Raw genomic sequence first — 20,543 nt, 5'->3', positions numbered from 1 at the left:
TGTGCTGCCTCAAAGTTTGGTTTAGTGCTTCGAGTTTTTGCTGAAGAGCAAGTCATTCTAGATAATGTTAGACCCCTAAATTGTTTTTTTTTTTTTTTTTTTTAAAGATGACGGTAAGGGGATCTCAACCCTTAGCTTGGTGTTGTCAGCACCACACTCAGCCAGTGAGCAAACCGGCCATCCCTATATAGGATCCGAACCCGTGGGCTTGGTGTTATCAGCACCGCACTCTACCGAGTAAGCCACGGGCCGGCCTCCTAAATTGTTTTTTAAAAATGTTTTTTTGGAAAGAATCACCTACCTACTATGTTGATATGTAAGATCTATGATGCCATAACACTGACGGTTTTCATTTGCTTCTCTCACTCAGAAGCCTGTCTCTGGCTGGAAAATTGCTTACACACCTGTGGCTTAATGAACTCTTTCTGCTGAGCATCTTTTTGCTGATTGCTATTTGTATGCTTATTGTATATTTCCCACATTCTTTCATAAAGTTATTCAAGATGCTTTACTGTTACTTTACATCATCATCATCATTATTATTATTTTATTTTTTTACAGAGAAGATTGAAATTCATTTTGCAGCAATGCTCTTGGTTTTGGAATATTCACATGTTTAAGTTATTTAGGCTGCTACTATCTCCTGTGACCTAAGATGGTGACTAGAATGGGATTGGAGAGAGAATTCTTGCCTGCATTAGGGAGGGAAAAGCCATTCATTCATTTATGAATTCTGAAGAAATTTAATTTTTAGGTACTGAATGTAAGGAACTAATTTTCTTTATAACTTGACATTTTGAATTTGAGGTATCTTAGATCAAAAGTTCTTTATGTATTAGTAGTCCTTTCTGATAATTTTGATATTGAAACTGAAGTAAGGTAGACATTGATAATACCTCGACTGAAAGAGAATGTAAGAATCATAGCTTATGAGTCTGTAGTGAACTGAAGAAGTTCGTTTTTTAAATCTGGAAAGGATCTGAGAAGTCATCTAATCCAAGTCTAATTTATAGAAGCGGCAACTGAAACCCTGTAAGTAATTTCACCAAAGTCACCCAGTTAACTTATATAGGTGTAGGTGAAAATCATAAAATGTGAGGGTGGTAGGAGTAGTGACAGTATAGTTGATGACTCTTTAGAAAGGAGAGTTTCCAAAACTTCGAGAGATGGAATGGGACCAGGACAGATCCTTAGAAAGAGAGAGGTGATATGAAGTGTCCTAGAATTTCTGATCTTCTCATTCTCAAATTTGTTGGTTTGGTGATAGCTGGCTTGCTCAGTCATTTAATAATTTATTCATCAGGCGTTTATTGACTGTCTACTATATTATAGATGCTATGCTAGATGTTGGGGCTACAGATGTGAATAATCATGTCCCTGTACTCATGGGTCTCTTGTACTACTAGAACAGTACAGAGAGAAAACTTTCTCTTTTGCCATCTTTCTAAGAAAAAAATCACGTTAAATTATCAAGTTATTGTCCTACTGGTTTTATAACCCAGAAATCTTTGCTGTTTATTTACTTTGATATTTCTAAGGAATTTAGAAAATTAGGATCTCATTGTGCCAGTAAACAAGCTGTGTCCTAGGATGAGGGAAGCGTGAAGAAAAGGAATCTGGGAGTCACCCTTAGATTTTAGGCTGTTTAGGGGGAGACATTTCTGAAGAGTTACCTGAGTCACCTGTTGCTTTTGAGAATTCTACTTTTGACCTTCTCCAAAAGTCAGGGGATGGGTGAGTGTATTGGGGCAGGTGTGTACCTGGCAACTTTATGAATGAGTCCTCTTTTATGGAGAACTGTAAACCTGGCAGAACTTGGTCAGAGATTGTTCTTCACTCCATTATTGCTTTCTCAGTTGGGACTGTTTAACCTCAGAGGAATGTTGGATTGATACCAGGCTGTCAGATCAGGGACGTAGTTTCTACCAAAGTCCAGTATGAAAGAAGTGACCTTTTTTAGGTGAACTTACTTGGCAATCATTTGTCCTGGGTAGAGAAAGACATGTTTGGGGTAGGTATGTTTCCTGGGTTCATGAAGTTAGTGGACAAAGATTGACTTTTGGTATGAGGAACCTTTGGGATCCCCACTCTGCTGTGCAGAATAGCTTATTGTTTTATTTTGAGTAGTTTTAACTATCAGTTTACTCCTCGCATTTCCTCTGATAGTGTAAAACACTAGTCAACCCTAAAATTATCTGGTGTACAGTGTTCATTTATTCATTCATTTATTCAGCAAATATTTACTGAGGGCCTGTGTGCAAGCACTGTGCCAAGCGCCAAGTAATAGGTGCTGGGGACATATTAGTGAACAAGACATACAAGTTCCCTGTTGTCAGGAAACTTACATATTAGAGGAGATAGCTAGACAGCAACTGTTAAAATAATTTCAGAGTATATCAAGTGCCAAGAAGGAAATAAACAAGGTGCCATGTTAGAGAATATTGCAGGTGGGGAGTTCTGTAGGGTAGTAGTCTGCTGCTTCCTTCCTTTGCTTTGGATAAGCAAACTCATGGTAGAAATGTAATACTGTAGAAAAGTAGAGGAAAAGCATTATTCAGAGTTGTATTACTGGTTTATGGTTAATATAGGAATTAAGACATTAGTGTTAATGAGGAATTAGGAAACTAAATGTTATTCTTCATAATAAATTTCAAACTGGTGGATTTTAAAATACAACTGAAATGAATGAACGAGGATAGTTAGTTTCCATTTTAGATTAGGAAGCTGCTGAAATTGGGCTGTGATCATCCTGTTCCAGGGTAATTTGAGCCTTATGTGTTTATTTCCTCCTCAGGTGGAGTCCTGAATTTTGATCTATGTCCTGCCTATATCCAGCTGCCTGAAAATATTGGATGATCACATGACCCTGGACATGGATGCTGTCCTGTCGGATTTTGTCCGTTCCACAGGAGCAGAGCCAGGTCTGGCCCGAGATCTCCTAGAAGGTAAGGAATCATGGGAGAGAATGAGAAAAGAGAAAGTAAAATGTGGTATTTATTTTTAGGATGAGTTGGAACATTTAAGGTGATCAGGAAGATACTTTTTGTATGGTAAGCCCTACATTTAAGTTACTTGTAGGGATCTACTTTGTGTATCACCCACCATAATTTTAAATTTCAAAATTTTTTTGCCTTGAATTTATAGGGGTAATTTTTGCCACTATCAGTTTATGCAATTGAAATTTTATTAGTCCACTAAAAGTATAATTCTAGATCTCTAAGACTTCCTTTTATATATAAATGACTTATGGATTTTTATATTTGAGATCATCCATGGTTTTGTTTCTTTCCTTCCCTATCTTATATAGGTAATTTTGTGTTGAGTGAATTAATTTAATGTTTTCATTTTGCTGCTTTTGTTTGTTATATCTGTATGTATACATAAGTATGAGTGTTCTAGATGTTAAGGGCCTAAAGGGTCAGAATCATGTCCATAGGATTCTTTGTTTAGAGTCATAATTAATGGATACTTTTTATGATGAAAATATATAATGACACAAACAGGCAGGCCTATGGGGAAAGAACAGGTTCTTAGCATACATAGATAATTTTTTAGATTGTCAGCCCTTAGCGAGGTGTGACAGTTTGATGTTTGCTTAGCTACCTGTGAGAAAAGCATGAGTTCGGAGACAGATCAGGGTTTAAATTCCAGTTTACTAATTTAGTACAACTTTGCCCTTAACTTGCATTTTCATTTACATCTGTTACTTTTTTCTGTACTTCTATGCTCCAGGCGGGCCTGACTTGTTACCTTCCCTTGATCACGTTAGGTTGTTTACTAAGTCTGCAGTATCCTTTCCTCCATTATTTTCCTCATTGTTCAAGATTCAGCTCAAATGCTTCCTCTTTTATAAAACAATCCTAACCATTCCTCAGTTTTCTTGTAACATGTGTTGAATACCTACCTATAGGTGTTCAATATGTGCAAGGTACTTGAGAAGTATTATTTTATTCTCAGATCCACCCTGCAGTATAGGTTTTATTATCCCAATATTATAATTTTTAAAACCGAGGCTCAGTGAAGTTAAGTAGAATTTGAATGTAGGCAATCTGGTTTCAGAGTGTGGCTCTTAACAAGTATGTTACAAATTATTGCTTGCATGCTCACACATGCATGCACACACACTCTATGAGAGAAAAGTTCAATGGTTCAGGGTGAGAAAAGAAACCTGAATTAGATCTGGAGTGCAAGAAGGCCTTTCTGAAGAAGTAATATTTGAGCTGACCCCTGAAGGATGAGTAGGAGTACCAAGACAAAGGGATGTAGGCAAGAGTGTTTATGCACAAGAAATAGCTTATACAAGGGCCGTAAGGTGAGAGATGGAGTTTGGCACATTGGAAAAACTAATGAGTGAAGTAGGAAGAGTGGTGCAAGGGTGGTAGGAAGCTGGTAAGATAGGCAGGAAGTAGAATATGGGGGGCCTTTGTAGGCCATGGTAAGGAGTTTAAATTTTATTCTAAGTTCACTGGGAAGCTTGTGAAGGATTTTAATCAGGAGAGTGACATGATTATATTCGAGTTTTTAACAGTGTATTGATTGTAGGCCATGGAATGGATTGGAAGGTGGCCAGAGAAGAAGTAAAAACAATTCAGAGTAGTACCATAGTTCAGGTGAGAGATGGTGGTGACTCGGACTACAGTGGTAGTAACAGAGAGAAGTGGATAGATTTAAGATATAATTTAGAAGGGGAATCAAAGGACCATGTCCTCATTTTCTCTGTGTCTCTGTATATCTCTTTGTCTTTTTCTTTTTCCTTTAAAAGTTAACTCTGGTTGTAGTGTAAAGAACAGATTAGAGAAGGAGATATCAGGATTAGAGAGACCAGTTAGAGAGCCCCTTCCCAAAAGACCAAAGACCAAGTAAAGATTATGAGGACCTGTATTGGAGCAGTGGCAATAAAAATGGACAAGAAGGAATGGATTTGAGAGATGTTTCAGGGATACAAACAACCCTGAGGATTGACTGAACGGTAAGGGAGGAGGAAGAGTGGGATCTGAGTAGCTGAAAATGACTGAAGTTTGGGGCCTGGAGGGATTGTGATGCCATTTTTGATTTAGGGAACATAAGAGGAGGAGAAGAAGCAAGTTTTGGGAGGAAAGATGATGGACATTCAGTTTTGGACATGTTGATTATTAGGAGGACCTGATTTTTTTTTTTTTTTTAAAGATGACCGGTAAGGGGATCTTAACCCTTGGTTTGGTGTTGTCAGACCCGCGCTCAGCCAGTGAGCTAACCAGCCATCCCTATATAGGATCCGAACTCGTGGCCTTGGTGTTATCAGCAGCACACTCTCCCAAGTGAGCCACAGGCTGGCCCAGAAGGACCTGATTTTAAGGAGATTTACAGACAGTTGGAAGTACATATTCAATGCCCAAGACAGATATCACTCATTCATTAATTGATTCAGGACAAAAGTCTTCTATTCATTCAACAAATATTTATTGAGTGTCCACTGTGTGTCAGGTACTGCTCTAGGTGCTTGAACAAAACAAATAAAAATTCCTGTCCTCACATGCTAGCAGGATGTCAATAAACAGTAAACATGGTAACAAAGTAAATTATAAAGCATATTATAAGGTGTTAAATGCTATGGAAAAATGATAAGGAGAATGATGAGATGAGTTGTAACTTTTAACTGGGTAGTTGGGGTAGACCTTATTAAGTATGTGGCATTTGAGCAGATACCTGAAGCTGATGAGGAGTTGTGTAGATTTATTGGGGAAAGAGCCTTCTGGATAGTGGGAATAGTCAGTGGAAAGGCCCTAAAGTGGGAGCAGTCATAGCATGTCCTAGGAACAGCAAGGCCAGTAGTGACTGGGGCAGAGTGAGCAAAGGGAGTTGGAACAAATGGCGAATGTGATGGTTTAGAAGTATAATCATAAGTAAAACCAAGCACCGTTCTAAGATCTTTCAATTTATTAAATCATCATAACAATTCTGTGAGGTAGGCACTGTTGTTATCATCTGCATTTTTATGGATAAGGGAATTGAAGCCTGGAGAAGAGGCTAGAAAAGTGGTCCATGTCATAGAAAGCCTCAGAGGTCAGGCATAGGAGCCTGGGCTTTATTCTACAGGTAGTGATAAGCCATTAAAGATTTTGATCATGAAATGATCAGAACTGTGCTTTGGAAAGATTAATCTCATGGCATTCTTTAGAGTAAATTGGAGGCGAGACACTAGGAATTGAATTAACATGGTGGCAGATGGAATGGAACAGAAAGAAGTGTGAACAATTATGCAATATGTATTTATTAAATAATTTAACTGGAGAAAGCAATAGAAAAATCCATTATGACAAATCCAACATTCTGTAGAGAGTAGTTATTTTTAAATTTGGGGGAAATATATATAGTTCCCTTTGATAAGCTAATGACAGCTATCAACTCTTTCATTAGAAAAATGCACATACTCATAACTTTGTGTACAATTTCAGATGCTTTAGGACACCCTGGAGCACATCTAAGCTAAGAGCCTCTTTGTATCTCAGAATTAGGAGACCTGAACTCAAGTCCTGCTGGGCCCTTGTACGAACTAGTTGTGACTTTGGTTAAGTCACTTTACTACTCTAGGTCTTGTTTCCTAAAAGAAGGTTTTAGGTTACTAGATCTCTAAAGGCTCTTTTAGTTCAGAAACACAAGGTTTCTATCTTCATGGAGCTTACTTAGGAAATAGACAATAAATAAGTAAATAAATAAATTTTATATTTTAGATTGAAGTGTTATGAACAAAATTGAAGGAAAAGAAAAATGATTGAAGTGTGCATGAGTACCCTTGCTAGTTTTGATAAGATGGGTAGAGTGATCTTTCTGTGTCTTTCCGCAATTTCCCTGTACTCTGAGTACACAATTTGCTTTTTGCTATGTCTCCTGACAGGAAAGAATTGGGACGTGAGTGCTGCCCTCAGTGATTTTGAACAGCTACGTCAAGTCCATGCTGGGAACCTACCTCTACCCTTTAGTGAAGGGAGTGGTGGTTCCAGGACCCCTGAAAAAGGGTTTTCTGATAGAGAGTCTACTCGCCCTCCCCGACCCATCCTGCAGCGGCAGGATGACATCGTTCAAGGTACTGGGGTAACTGAGGAATGTTTCTGGGTATGGAGTAGGAAAGGAGGGGACTGCTAAATGGAGACAGAAGGTCTAGCAGTACTTTGGAGATGATTCCATTCCTTCCCTTTATATCCAGTCAAATCTAGATTGAGGTGGCCTCAATCTGTTCGGGTGCGGGAGCCCTTCACTGTCTCTCTGCATCTTGAGTGTTATCCTGTTATAAAGGCCTTCTTCAGATACTGTGAAAGAAGTAGAGGAAGGAGAATAACAATCTAATTGTTAAGATAAGGTATACAGTAAGGTAGAATTTAAAGGGTCACTACCATCTATCTCTTTGGAGAGTAATTTGTGAGTATTTGCCAGTATCAAAATTAAAAAATACGTATATACTCTTTTACTCAGCAATTTCATTTCTAGGAATTTATCATCAATGTGTATGTGAATGTATGTGTGAGTATTTATCTCCTTTAAATAAATAAACACATACATATATGCAGTGTAAAAGGATATTCACTGCAGCATTATTTTATAATAATTAAAGCTTGAAAACAACTTTTAATGTCTATTAGTAAAGGAGTAGTTAAATAAATTGTAATAATCCTTAATGTGGAATACTCTGAAGCCATTAGAAAGACTTAGGTGGAACTTGATGTGCCGCTTTGGAAGAATCTCTAAAATCTATTTGGAAAGGTAAAATGCAGTACAGTGTACATAGTATGCTCCTGTTTGTGTTTTAAAAGATGATTTTAAAAGCTGTCTGTGCTTAAATATGCATAAACATTTCTAGAAGGATACAAAAGTTTGCCTCTGGGGAAGGACTCAGGAATTTTGAATGAGAGGGAAACTTCTTTGTAAATTCATTTGATATCTTTTGATAGTATTTTGATTTTTTACCATGAGCGTATGGTACTTTTTAAATACCTAAAAAATATTTTAAAAATAACATCAGTATAAAATAACTTTATACAACTTTTGATTTATTTTCTGCATTATCTCTGGCATGTATTGGATTAAGAATGAGTATCCAACATGATTTTGAGCTCTCGCCCCCTTCTGATAATCATTTTATAACTCAAGCCATGCAAATGAATTATATATCAGCTGGAGAACTGTGTCATGTATTCAAAACAAATGAAATGATTTGAGATACTATCTACATTACCATTTTCCTCTGTAGCATGTTAAGAATTGACTGTCCCTATAAATTTCTCATAAGTAGGAGTATCAAGAAAAGTTGTAGTAAATAATATAAATAGATGTTATTAATGGTAGGAAGAAAGTTCCTGAATGTGTAGGATTTGTCATTAATTTTCTTTTCTATGGTGGAAATCCTTTCTATATTCTGTAAGACCCTGAGAATTATCGGAGAGATTATTTGACTAAATCTAGTCCAATGAAAACCCACTTCCCTTATTCCCTCTTTCTCCCACCCAACAATGACCAAGTTGCTAAACGAATGGGTCCCTATCATGTTGGGAAATGGAAGCGGAAAAAGACAGAGTCATAGAGAAAAGAAGGTCAGGCAAATTCCAAACAGGTAGAAAGAGGAATGTATATTTGGAACTAATGTGAGTACCTGCAAAAATAGCACTTTCTGTATTTCTCCAGTTGTATTTGGCTTGAGAAAAAGGGTCGTGAAATTCAGTAGCCAGTTAGACTCAGTTTTCCCCTGACTGGAAGAGGTAACCATCACATCGGTGGAGATTTCTCTAAGTGGTCTGTGTATGTTCTAAGTTGACTCCATTTCTCATTGCAGAAAAACGCCTGTCTAGGGGCATCTCCCACGCCAGCTCCAGCATTGTTTCCTTGGCCCGGTCCCATGTCTCCTCCAATGGTGGGGGTGGGGGGAGCAGTGAGCACCCCCTGGAAATGCCCATCTGTGCCTTCCAGCTTCCAGATCTCACTGTGTACAATGAAGACTTCCGCAGCTTCATAGAGAGAGACCTCATTGAGCAGTCCATGCTGGTTGCCTTGGAACAGGCAGGTCAGTGAGTACTTCTTCCCCTGTGTTTTTCCCTCTACTCTCACATGGAAGGGCTAGGATTGGTCAGTAAGTAGTAGCTATCTAAGTGTGTGATCTGATGCAGTCAAAGTCAAGAGTCAGTCAGATAAACATGTACTGAGGTAGGTGCTTTTTGAAGTTAGAGAAAGGATACAGATTAGACACTTTACTCTGGAAATTTCCTGTTTGATGGAAAGGAAACCAGATATACACGTGAAAGGCCTAGGAATTAATACCTAAAAATCAGTACATGAAAAAAAAACAACTAATTATAATTGGCTCTGGGATACATCTATAGAAAGGACCAGTACTATAGATGATGCAGGTATCTAAAAGTCACATTTGTTTATATGAACCTTTCCCCCCGAATTTATTTATGTTTACAATTGTGTCTCTTAAATTATTGTTAAAATTAGTCCATATGATAGGGTGAGGTAGCTGGACATTCTGGGAAAGCTAGTCTGGTCTTAAAAAACTCCCATGGGAGAAGGACTGGAGATGGGAGATGGGGGCATGGAAAGGAAGCTTTTATTTTTTACTTTCTAACTTTCTATACTAACCATATGCATCTATTTATAATTTTTTAAAAAGTCAGGAAGTTATCTGAGCTAGTGAGATTATAAGCCACTTTTTTTGTTTTTGTTTTTTCCTGTAGACTTCAGTAGTTCAATAAAGCTTTTAAGTATCATTCATAAAATATTTTACTCATGTAAATAATGGGTTGGTGATTGTGGGATGGTTATATAGAATTGAGACTCATTTTCTCGGGTGTTTTATTTTATGTACTTTGTCTTATTGCTCATGTCTTTAAAGTCATACCACACATATGCCATCATTCCTACTATCACATATGCAGGTGATACTCACAGGACACTTTACACACTTCAAATTGTTTTTGTCTTACCAGTGATGGATTTATGGTGAGGTTTGTTGCCACAATTTTTATTTACTGGTCTCCTGACTAAAGTGAAGAAATCAGAGCCAGACCAAGCAGCCAGCACATTTTCAACCTATGACCTTGACCATATCATTTAACCCAGAGTTTCTCAACCTTGGCACTATTGACATTTTGGCCAGATAATTCTTTGTTGTACAAACTGCCTTATGCATTATGTTATATGTAGCAGCATCCCTGGCCTATACCCAATAGATGCCAGTAGCATCCCCCTACCAGCTGTGACAAGCAAACATATCTCCAGACATTTCCAAATGTCCTGTTGGGACAAAATTGTCCCCACTTAATACCCAATGACCTAACCAATTGTGCTCAACAGACTCTGACTAGATATAAGTGAAGAGGATATAAACAGTAATAGAGTGATGGTTTTATTCTGGGTAGGCTTCCTAGAGGAGGCTAATTTGGAGTCTGTTTTAGAAGTAGGGGAGTGGGAAGGGCTTCATGGATAATCTGCTCTTCTCCTTTTCTTCCACCATCTTGTTTCTGCAGGGCGTTTGAACTGGTGGGTGAGTGTGGACCCCACCTGCCAGAGGCTACTTCCTTTGGCAACTACTGGAGATGGGAACTGCCTTCTGCATGCAGCCTCTCTTGGTGAGTCTCAAGAGTGGTATTCCATTCCCCTGTAGAAAGGAAGCAGTTGAATCAAATTTCATGAATAGGACTTGACCCAACTAACCTTGATCTTAGGCAGAAGTGATGATTCAGAACAAGGTTTTGTGTGTGTGTATGTGCGTGTGCGTGTGTGCGTGTGTTGGCATAGGAGATGGGAGAGACCTCTGCCTTGGTTTTTCAGTCTTGTTCAGAGATGGTGAGGAGAGCACAGGGGAGTTGACCCCTAGGAATAATAAATAGCAATAAACAAGCAGTATATAGCTATATATATGTGTGTATATGTGTGTGTTTTCAGCAGTCCTTTGTAACACTTACTTGAAATTATTAAGCCTATTTACAACTAAATATATTATTTGCCCTTAGCTTTTAAAAAAGTTCCCATTTTCCAACCATCCCTCAAGCTTTGATGTTGATTCCTGTGTGACAGACCAGTCTGATCTGCTGCTACTCTGTATTTTAATTTATTAGACTTGCTTCAGGAGTGAGGGTTACCTGTCAGGAGTTTGTGAGATGTGGTATCTCTCATTTTCACATTCTCAAAGTCTCTGAACCTCTAGATTAGGAACATCTTTTCTTTCTTGATTAAGTATTTCTTCCCTAAATCACAGTAGGAATTCCTTTGAACCTTGGGCTTTTTAGCCTGATTTCCTTTAAGCCAGGGTCTGTGTATCATAATTAATAAGCAGAGTTGAGTCAAGGGAAGGTGTTTTAACGCCATGTCTTCTTTCCACAGGGATGTGGGGTTTCCATGATCGGGACTTGATGCTGCGGAAAGCTTTGTATGCACTGATGGAGAAGGGAGTCGAGAAGGAAGCATTGAAAAGGCGCTGGAGGTGGCAGCAAACACAGCAGAATAAAGAGGTAGGAGAGCTTGGGTGGGAGCACCTTGTTTTCCAAAGTTACCTAGTTACCAAAGTTACGCAGTGCCTTCCAGTAAGAAATATCTCCAGGTGCTTACATCAGTGTTACTTCCCTTGTAATCTTGAAATTTGTAGAAAATGCCGATAACACCATAGGGTAAACACCTTCTGATACAGTCATGAGAAATGGCTTTGGGGAAGCTGAGACCTATAGAGGAGGTATCTAACATCGTGCTTTTTACCTGATAGGTACTCAATAGCCTTTAGTGGCAGTCTTTTAAAATGAGATATGACAATTCCATGGGAATTTTATATTGTTTTTTTGCTTATAATAAGGCTAGACCAATTTTTAAGGACTTATGTTTTCAACCCTTATAGAAATGTAAATGCTTAAAAAAATTTTTGGATGTATATACCATTTGTGTTTTGTATACACAGTGTTAATTTGTTTAAAATTTTTAAAAGCATACCTGTCAAACTGATTTTGAATGGTATTTCTCAGGGATTGGCAAATGTTGAGACTGCTTTTATATAAGAAAGTAACAGTGGATTGTTTGCACTTTCCATCCCCATAACAAGGGTTGGGCAAACTGTGAGTGGTTTTGTAAAAAAAAAAAAAAAAAAAAAGTTTTATTGGAACAGAGCCCCATCCATTTTGTGTATTTTTTATATGTAACTGCTTTCTTCCTACAACAGCAGAGTAGAGTAGTTATATATGGCCTGCAAAGCCTAAAATATTTACCATCTGGCCCTTTACAGAAAAAGTTTGCCGATCTCTTCCTTTAATAATGACATTGTATGTTTACATAAAAATAATGGGCCTCCTTGTTTCATTTTCCTTTGGTTCTCTCTGTCTTCTATGTTTATATTGCCTGTTCTTCGTGTATATTTATTTTTTGCCATATTTATGGCTGGGTGTTTCTGGCATTGAAAATGGGAATCTCCCTTCAGAAGCCTTCCTTTTTCTTTCATCTTCCTCCTTTTTTTTTTCTTTTTTTTTTTCTCCTTTTATTATTCTGTCATCACTGGCAGTAATACAGAACTGAGAGATTTTTTGTTCACATTATTTAGAATTTTATGTTTCTTTAATTCACCACTGTTAAAGGTAGGATGATACTAAGATCAGAATTCTGTCCTTGATGAGCCCAACTGCCTTGTGGGAAATAAATCCACAGGAGCAAGGTTACATAAATGACATTCCTTATTACCACCAAAAGATGTGCTGGACCTTGTGGAAAGCTTTTGCCTGAGCTAGAGCCAGACTAGAATTTAGTACCCAAAGCAACTCAGAGGTCAGTTTTGCCTTCTTTGCTATTGAGTTCAAACCATACCTGAACCTTGGATTTGACCACTCCAGAGTCAAGAACAGGCCAAACCAGCACATGCCAGCTGTTAAGTAGAAATGATAATTGCAGTTATTAAAACTATGATAGTTATTATTTTAAAGATGGGATTAGATTGTGATGATATTTAGCCAGGAGACCCAGAAATACCCAAATTCTGTCCTTGGTCAGACACCCCTTCCCTCTCAAAGCCGCCATGGAAATACATGCATAGAGAATAGTGGCTAGTGAAGGAGCAATTGTTCTACATCCTTTTGCTCAATGCAATGAAAATTCTGTACTGGAAATGTGGCCTGCTTAATTGTCTTAGTGAAGACCACTCATAGCATTATACCCCACCTTGGGAGTGGGAGTGGGAAGACGGGGGTGGTGGACTGGGGTGCTTCATTTAGCTCCCCAGTACCAAGCACCAAACTAAATTAGTTTTTATTTCCTGGGCCTCCTTGTTTTGTGTTGAGATTGGTGGTAAAGCCCAAAAAGAACATTTTCTTAAATGTTAAGGCTAGAAATGTACACCACCTAGTGGCTGTGTGTATTATAACAGGAAACAGAAATAGGAGGAGGGAGACAGATCCTCACGGATGTATCAGAGTACCAGAGCCCCCCTATATTACCTGTGCATTGTTTTTATTTTTGATTGAAATAAAATTTATGATAGTATTTTACAAATTGAAAATAGTGTTGCATTTTTTTATTATTAAACTGTGCTCACAGTAGCTCTTTAATTTTAGTTAAATTTGTTCTCAGTGCCGAGTGTGATTCCTTTTACTGTCAGCATATGCTTAAGCAATGTAATCTCATTTTAATACTAATGTAAATCAAATAAAATTAATAAGGTAAACTTGTCTCTCAGATAGTCATATATATCCTCAAGCCAGTATACTTTAAAATTGTTTGTACCTCTGCATACTCTCTTTTGGTAAAAACTATAGTTTCACTTAGTGTATATTTATTGATTACTGATCACGTAATAGGCACTGGGCATATTCACAAAACATGATCCCTTAAGAGTAACAGTAGGAGATGGACACGTAAACATTTACATAATTGCAACAGAGTGTAACAGACGAGACATATAATAGGACTCTGTATAGCAGTTGGGGAGGGAGGACACAAAGGAACGAGTGGTGGATCTACCAAGGAGATTTAGGAAAAACATCACAGAGGAGTAATCCTTCAATTCTGTCCTGAAGGTTGAGAAATTGTTCACCAGGTAGATAGGGAGTGGGCTGCTCCAGGAGGCAGAAGGAACAACGTAGACAAAAACTGAGAGGTATAGGCCAGCCCGTGGCTCACTCGGTAGAGTGCGGTGCTGATAACACCAAGGCCACGGGTTCGGATCCTATATAGGGATGGCCGGTTTGCTCACTGGCTGAGCGTGGTGCTGAGAACACCAAGCCAAGGGTTGAGATCCCCTTACCGGTCATCTTTTAAAACAAAAACAAAAACAAAAACAAAAAAAACTGAGAGGTATAAAACACCACGGTGCATTTCGGGAACAGCTAATTCAGTGAGGCATCAGACTAGAAAAGTGGGTTGGGGCCAGGAAGTGGGCTTTGCGTACAATGCTTAAGGAGGAGTCTGAACTGTATCTAATAGGCAATGAATTCTTAAAATAATTTTTAGCAGGAAGCAAACATCATGAGATATTAACTTGAGAAAAAATTTTCCAGCAGCATTGTAGAAAATGGATCAAAAGAGTACATGACTGGAGGTAGTAAAACCAGTTAAGTGTGCATTTTGCACTAGTTCACGCTTGATAATTGTGGACTGAAGGGATCCAGGTGTGGGGTGGGTGAAAAAAGGAGAGGATGTAACTCCCTCATTTCTAGCTTGGATATTTGGGTTATAGTTGGTGCTATTCACTAAGGTAGGAATATAGGAAGAAGAGTGGGTTTTGGAAGAGACAGGAGTTCTATTGACTATGTAGAGTTTGAGGTTGGTGTGATCAGGTAGCAGTCTTCAGTAGACAGCTGGATATGTAGATATAGAAATTAAGAGAAAATCTGGGCCGGACAGAGAGATTTTAGAGTCATGAGCATATAGATGGTAGTGGGTGAGTTTATGGCAGAAGAGGTCACCTAGAGGGAACCAAGGCTAAAATCATTGATACAACACCAATATTTTGGGGTAGACAGAGTTCAGAGAAATAGGAGAAAGTTGTGTTATGGAAGTTAAAGGAGAAGAAAGTTTAAAGAAGAAAACAAGTCACGCGAAGGCTAGGAAAGGTGAAAACCAAAGAATCCACTGAATTTGGCAATTAGAATGTCACTGTTGTCCTTTGCCAGAGTCAGGTGAAGTGGTGTGTGGGGAGTGGGGAGCAGAGTGGAGTGGTGAACCAGAAGCCAGATTGCAATGGGTTAAAAAAGAATGGAAGATATTAAAAAAGAATGGAAGATAAAGAAGCGTGAGAAAGATCATAGATTATTCTTTTATAAATATTGACTGTGAAAAGGAGAAGAGATTTGATTTTGTAGTACAACTGTAAACTATGTGTGAGGGGAGTAGGGAGTGGGGTAACAGTGAGTGAGCTGGAGTGGGTACAAGTCTTAGAACCTAGCCTCTAATTGCTTGATGTCCCCTGCTTGTCTTTCACACAGTCAGGACTGGTATACACAGAAGATGAATGGCAGAAGGAATGGAATGAACTGATCAAGCTTGCCTCAAGTGAACCCCGAATGCATCTAGGTACTAATGGAGCCAACTGTGGTGGGTAAGTGTGGCTAAGTGGGGGAATAGGAAGTAATCTTTATGGAGTCTTCACTGGGCTGTGGGAGCTCTCATATCTCAGTTTCTAGAGAGCTGTGCTAAGAGGATGTTAGAAGGAAAAGAGGAGCCATGGCAAGGTAACAGAAGTGTGTAACAGCATGGTATGTTCTAGGAACTACAGGTAGTTCAGTATTACTGTAATACAAAGTATGTGGTGCAGAATGATAGACGAAGCTGGGCAGTCCACATTTTTCTCTTTCTCTTGTAGCATTCTAAGGAATTAAAATTGTATCCCATTCAGACTTTGGGAAACAGCATGACAAATGACTCAGTATCTTCAGTAAATCAGTGGAAAGAAAAATAAAAAGGGACAGGGAACCTATAGGTTTAAAGACACTTAAGAGACATATCAACCAATTCGAATGTGTGGACATTTATAAGAAAATTGGGAAAACGTGAACAATGTCTATGTGTTTGATTATTAATTTTTAAAAGTGTTATATTAATGGCATTATGGTTGTTTAAAAAAGGAATTTACTTTTTAGAAATAGAGACTGAAATATATGTGAATGAAATGATATGTCCAGGATTTGCTTCAAAATAATGTGGTGGGGTTGGCAGGGGTGGGGGAGGTGATAGAGAAATAGATTGAGATACAGGTGAAATGAGATTGACCATGTGTTTGTAATTGTTGAAACTGAGTGATGAATACCTCAGGAGTTTAGTATAATACTCTTTCTAGTATTTAAAATTTTCCATAATGGAAAGTTAAAAATTATAAAGTATCCAAACTTTAATGTGCATAAAAATAATCTGGGAGAATTGTTTAAAATGAAGATTTCTGGACCTCCACCCTCAGAAAGTTCAGTTGAGTTGGATTGAGGTAAGGCCCAGAAATCCACATTTGTAACAAGCACCCAATGTTGAATAATTTTGCTTTAAAGGGTGGGAAGCGGTTGAATTTTGAGTATGAGAGTGACAGGAGCAAATTCGTGTATTTGAGTACATTGACAGCAGAGTGGATGATGCAGTAGAGTGAGACTAGAGTTGTAGAAATATAGGAAAGAGGGCCATGAGTATGAACAGGGTGGTGTACTGAAGATAGGCCAGAGGAGACAGATACAGGAGACATGTAGGATATGGAATTAATTGGTCAAGCCAGGTGACTAATTGAAGGTGAGAGATAAAGAACAGTAAATACTTTACCAATTTCTGATTAGGCCACTGGGTAGACTGTGAGGCTTTTCTGTAAGTAAAGGAACATAGGAAGAGGAAATTTGGGGGTTTTCTTGTAAGGCATGATGTGTGGGTAGCTGTGGTTGGTAAAGTAAGTAGGGTGAGGCTGTGCAGTTGTGCATTGAGCTACTGGATAAAGAGAACTGGGGGAGGTTGTTGAGCAGGATGAATATTAAGAGATAGGGATTACCTCCAGATTCTTAACACTATTTTATTTTAGTTTTTACTTTAAATATGGGGATCCAAACCCCTGACCTTGGTGTTGTAACACTTTGCTCTAACCAACTGAGCTAACCAGCCAGCCTCCCTAACACCACTCTAACCCCAGAGCCTTCAAATCTCTTTTCTTGGGTTTCGCCATCTGTGAATGGAAGTAGAAACAGCCATGGTAGCATAAAATAATCAGCTATGTCAATGGCAGACTTAAGACTAGAAAACCAGTAAAGGACATTCTTCTTTTCCTTCTCTGCAGAACTGGCCTTCAGGGGTTTCTTGTTTTGTTTTCTTTCTTCCTTCCACTGCACCCTTTCCACTCTCTCCTTTCCTGCAACTCTAGGGTGGAGAATTCAGAAGAGCCTGTATATGAGAGCCTAGAAGAATTCCATGTCTTTGTCCTTGCTCATGTGCTTAGGAGGCCCATAGTCGTCGTGGCAGACACCATGCTAAGGGACTCTGGAGGGGAAGGTGAGTCAGCTAGTCACTCTTCACTTCACCCTGAATATATCCTATTTGCAGAGCCTTGGGCTAAGCACTGGGAGGAGGGCAGGAAAGGGGATATATAGATCCTTGGAAACAAAAGAAGGTATAAATTAGAACAATGTAAAATTCTCAAGAGATTCAGGGTAAAGTTGGGGTTAATTGACAAGGCTTCTTAGGAGACAGTTATTAAATGAGTTGGAATGAAAGGGGGGACTCAATTGGCAGAGTGGGATGGAGGGATTGTCCACTAGGCAAGAACATAGCCTTAATAATAATCTTCGTGGTTTCCTGCAGCATTTGCCCCTATTCCCTTTGGAGGAATCTATCTGCCTTTGGAGGTCCCAGCCAGCCAGTGTCACCGCTCCCCTCTGGTGCTTGCCTATGATCAGGCCCACTTTTCTGCACTTGTGTCCATGGAGCAGAAGGAAAATGCCAAGGAACAAGGTACTGAATGCAGTGTCTGTGTCTCTTGGTCTGTGTTATCTTCATTTGGAAAAATGGAAATGAGAGTTAATGTAGGAGGAAACAATTAAGTGATGCAAGGCCAGACAGTACATGTTGATCCTGTTTTCCTAAACTGAAAGATATACCAGGGTTTTCAAATTAACAAAAAAACAAAAAACAGTTTGGGGAAAAAACAGCCAAATTTCCTGTTCTACAATAAAGGACTTATGTATTAAGGTTGTAGGACCTTCTAAATGATACTTAGCTGTATTTGTCTTAATGATTTTGAATTACCTGAGTACACATTAACTGGCAAGAACATCATAAGAGTTAGTTGACTGACTGGTGGAGATTAGTGGCCTAAATCATATGGTGGGTGATAGGGGAAAACTAGCCTATCAGTTTTTAATGCCAGGGGTGAGTTACATGTAAGAATTGAGAAGTGACTATAATTGGAGACCTGTGGTATGATTATAGTAAAATCAGTCTGTGTTCAGTTGCTTTCCTCTCCCCTCAAGAAGACTCCTTGATGGCATGTTTTTTCCTCCCCAGCTGTGACCCCACTTACAGATTCAGAACATAAGCTGCTGCCCTTGCATTTTGCTGTGGACCCTGGAAAGGGCTGGGAGTGGGGCAAAGATGACAATGACAATGTCCGATTGGCCAGGTAAGGCAGGCTTAGCCTGTCTATTTTGTAGTAGGATCTCTTCCTCATGCAGCATCCATTCCCTGGGGATTTTTCCTTAGTTCAGTGGCAAGACAGTCACATCCTAACTCTGGTTTCTTTGGGAAGATGGAGAGGTGGAGGACAGGTTGGGCACCAGGACTCTTGCATCGTGCAGCTGCTTTTTCTCCCTGTGAAAGAGATGGAAATCCAAGGATCTCAGCTTGTTCTTTTCTTACAATAGGAAGAGTGTTCTTGCACTGATACATCCCAGAATCCCCAAAACAGTGATCAGAATATCAGGATAACCAAATCACATCTCTAAGTGAAACAGTTGACCAAAATAGTTTCTGGGCTTTTGCTTTTCTGAAATTTAAAGAAAGAACATGAAAAATACATCACCCCTCTGCCGTCCTGCCTCCCTGTAGCTTGTTTAGCCTTCTTCCTGCCTCCCTCTTCAGCTTCCCTATAGAGTATATGAATGCAAAAGCTCCTCCTTTACCTCTTACCCAGTACTTCTTTCTTTGGGCTCCTGTAACTAGGTTCCTAGCTGAGAGGGTTTGATTTAAAAATCCAGAGTTTATGGATTTAAAAAAAAAATAAGTTCTCACCTAACAATCAAAAGCTCCTTCTAAATATTTACAACAATAATAATAATAGCTACTGTTTAGTATTTCCTGTTTTCCAGACACTGTGCCGAGCCCATTCTAAATACTATTCTAATTTTCACAACAACCCCGCAAGGTAGATATTATCTATACCCATTATCAACCCCAACTGAATTTTAGCGAGGTTGAAGTGATTTACCCAAGGTCATAAAGCTTAGTAATTGGTGGAGCTATAATTTAAACCCAACCCTGTTTAGCGATGTATCTCTCTCCTACCCTTCCTCCCAACTCTATCACACTGCTTTATTTTTAAAAGGTCACAGTAGATTTTTAATTCTTTTTTCTCCTTTTCAGTGTAATTCTGTCCCTAGAGGTCAAATTGCATCTGCTGCATAGCTACATGAATGTGAAATGGATCCCACTGTCCTCTGATGCACAGGTGAAGACTTCTTCTACCCTAACCCTTGTGTGTCCTCGTTTTCGGTGACAGGGAGAACAGGAAGATCTGGTGGTGGTCTCCTTCTAAATCTGTTCTGAGTGTTAGAGCATGTGACTCAAAGTTAGAAGTAACTGGAAGATGTCAGATAAGTTCCAAAGAACATTTTTTCCTTCCTTTCTACCCATCAGTCCCCTCCATTTTCCATCTCTCCTCTCCAGCCAGGCTCTGCTTTCTGATACTAACAAACATTCTTTAAGAAAAGTTTTCTGGACTTTTTAGTGAACCTGAGATTGTGATTACTTTGTCCCAAGCCCTCTGTAGATCTTTGTTTGGGCACCAGAAGCAGACAGAAGAGCTTAAAGAACTCTTGATCTCATGGGTTTCTTTGCTAGGGGAGGAACACAGGAGCGAGGGAAAACTGATGAACTCCAGTGCCAAATAATATATAAGTTGATGGGATGCAAAATGGTTAGACTTGGTTGTTGTGGTTAGTCAAGACTTCCTTCAGATTAACTTTGAGCAGAATTTGGCATACAGAAATTTACAGTAAAGGACATTCTAATGTCTATAAAATAATTCCTCCTCCTCCTCACCTAGTGACCAGTATTTTACGGTTGCTCATTGCTCTAAAAGAAGTCAGGCTTCATTTTGATATCTCCTTATTGCAGAAGAATCAAATTGCAGTGGGTGAGATAAAAGTTAGATATTAGGATATTAGCTGTATCTTTCCTTGGCCTATGAGAGAGCTGACTGGAGCTAGGGAAAGACAGTGCCCTCCTGGGTGACCCTTCCCCCATCATGACAGCAGCCTTTCTCTGGAGCTAAGTAGTCACTCCAAGGATGGAGTTCATAAGGGTGTTACCACCCTTCTTCTATATGGCTAATTCCTATAGCAAATGGCTGCAGGGAACCCTGTGAGCCA

At 39.0% G+C, this 20,543-nt stretch overlaps 1 protein-coding gene across 2 annotated transcripts in view; it reads left to right on the top strand.

The window, feature by feature from the left end:
- Positions 1-20,543, top strand: part of OTUD7B (OTU deubiquitinase 7B) — a 52,778-nt gene that overhangs the window by 27,373 nt on the left and 4,862 nt on the right. For both annotated transcript variants that reach the window (XM_063103916.1, XM_063103917.1), the window contains exons 2-11: positions 2,795-2,945; positions 6,875-7,063; positions 8,804-9,031; positions 10,497-10,598; positions 11,353-11,480; positions 15,423-15,535; positions 17,324-17,451; positions 17,761-17,910; positions 18,463-18,577; positions 19,537-19,621. In XM_063103916.1, coding sequence (XP_062959986.1) covers positions 2,861-2,945; positions 6,875-7,063; positions 8,804-9,031; positions 10,497-10,598; positions 11,353-11,480; positions 15,423-15,535; positions 17,324-17,451; positions 17,761-17,910; positions 18,463-18,577; positions 19,537-19,621 — 1,323 coding nt within the window. In that variant the 5' untranslated portion in view covers positions 2,795-2,860. The remainder of the gene's footprint in view (positions 1-2,794; positions 2,946-6,874; positions 7,064-8,803; positions 9,032-10,496; positions 10,599-11,352; positions 11,481-15,422; positions 15,536-17,323; positions 17,452-17,760; positions 17,911-18,462; positions 18,578-19,536; positions 19,622-20,543) is intronic.

Source organism: Cynocephalus volans, chromosome 8, assembly GCF_027409185.1.
Source record: "Cynocephalus volans isolate mCynVol1 chromosome 8, mCynVol1.pri, whole genome shotgun sequence".
Lineage (NCBI taxonomy): Eukaryota > Metazoa > Chordata > Mammalia > Dermoptera > Cynocephalidae > Cynocephalus > Cynocephalus volans.
The sequence above is the reverse complement of the archived record's forward strand: the minus strand, read 5'-3'. Positions and strand labels throughout refer to the sequence as shown.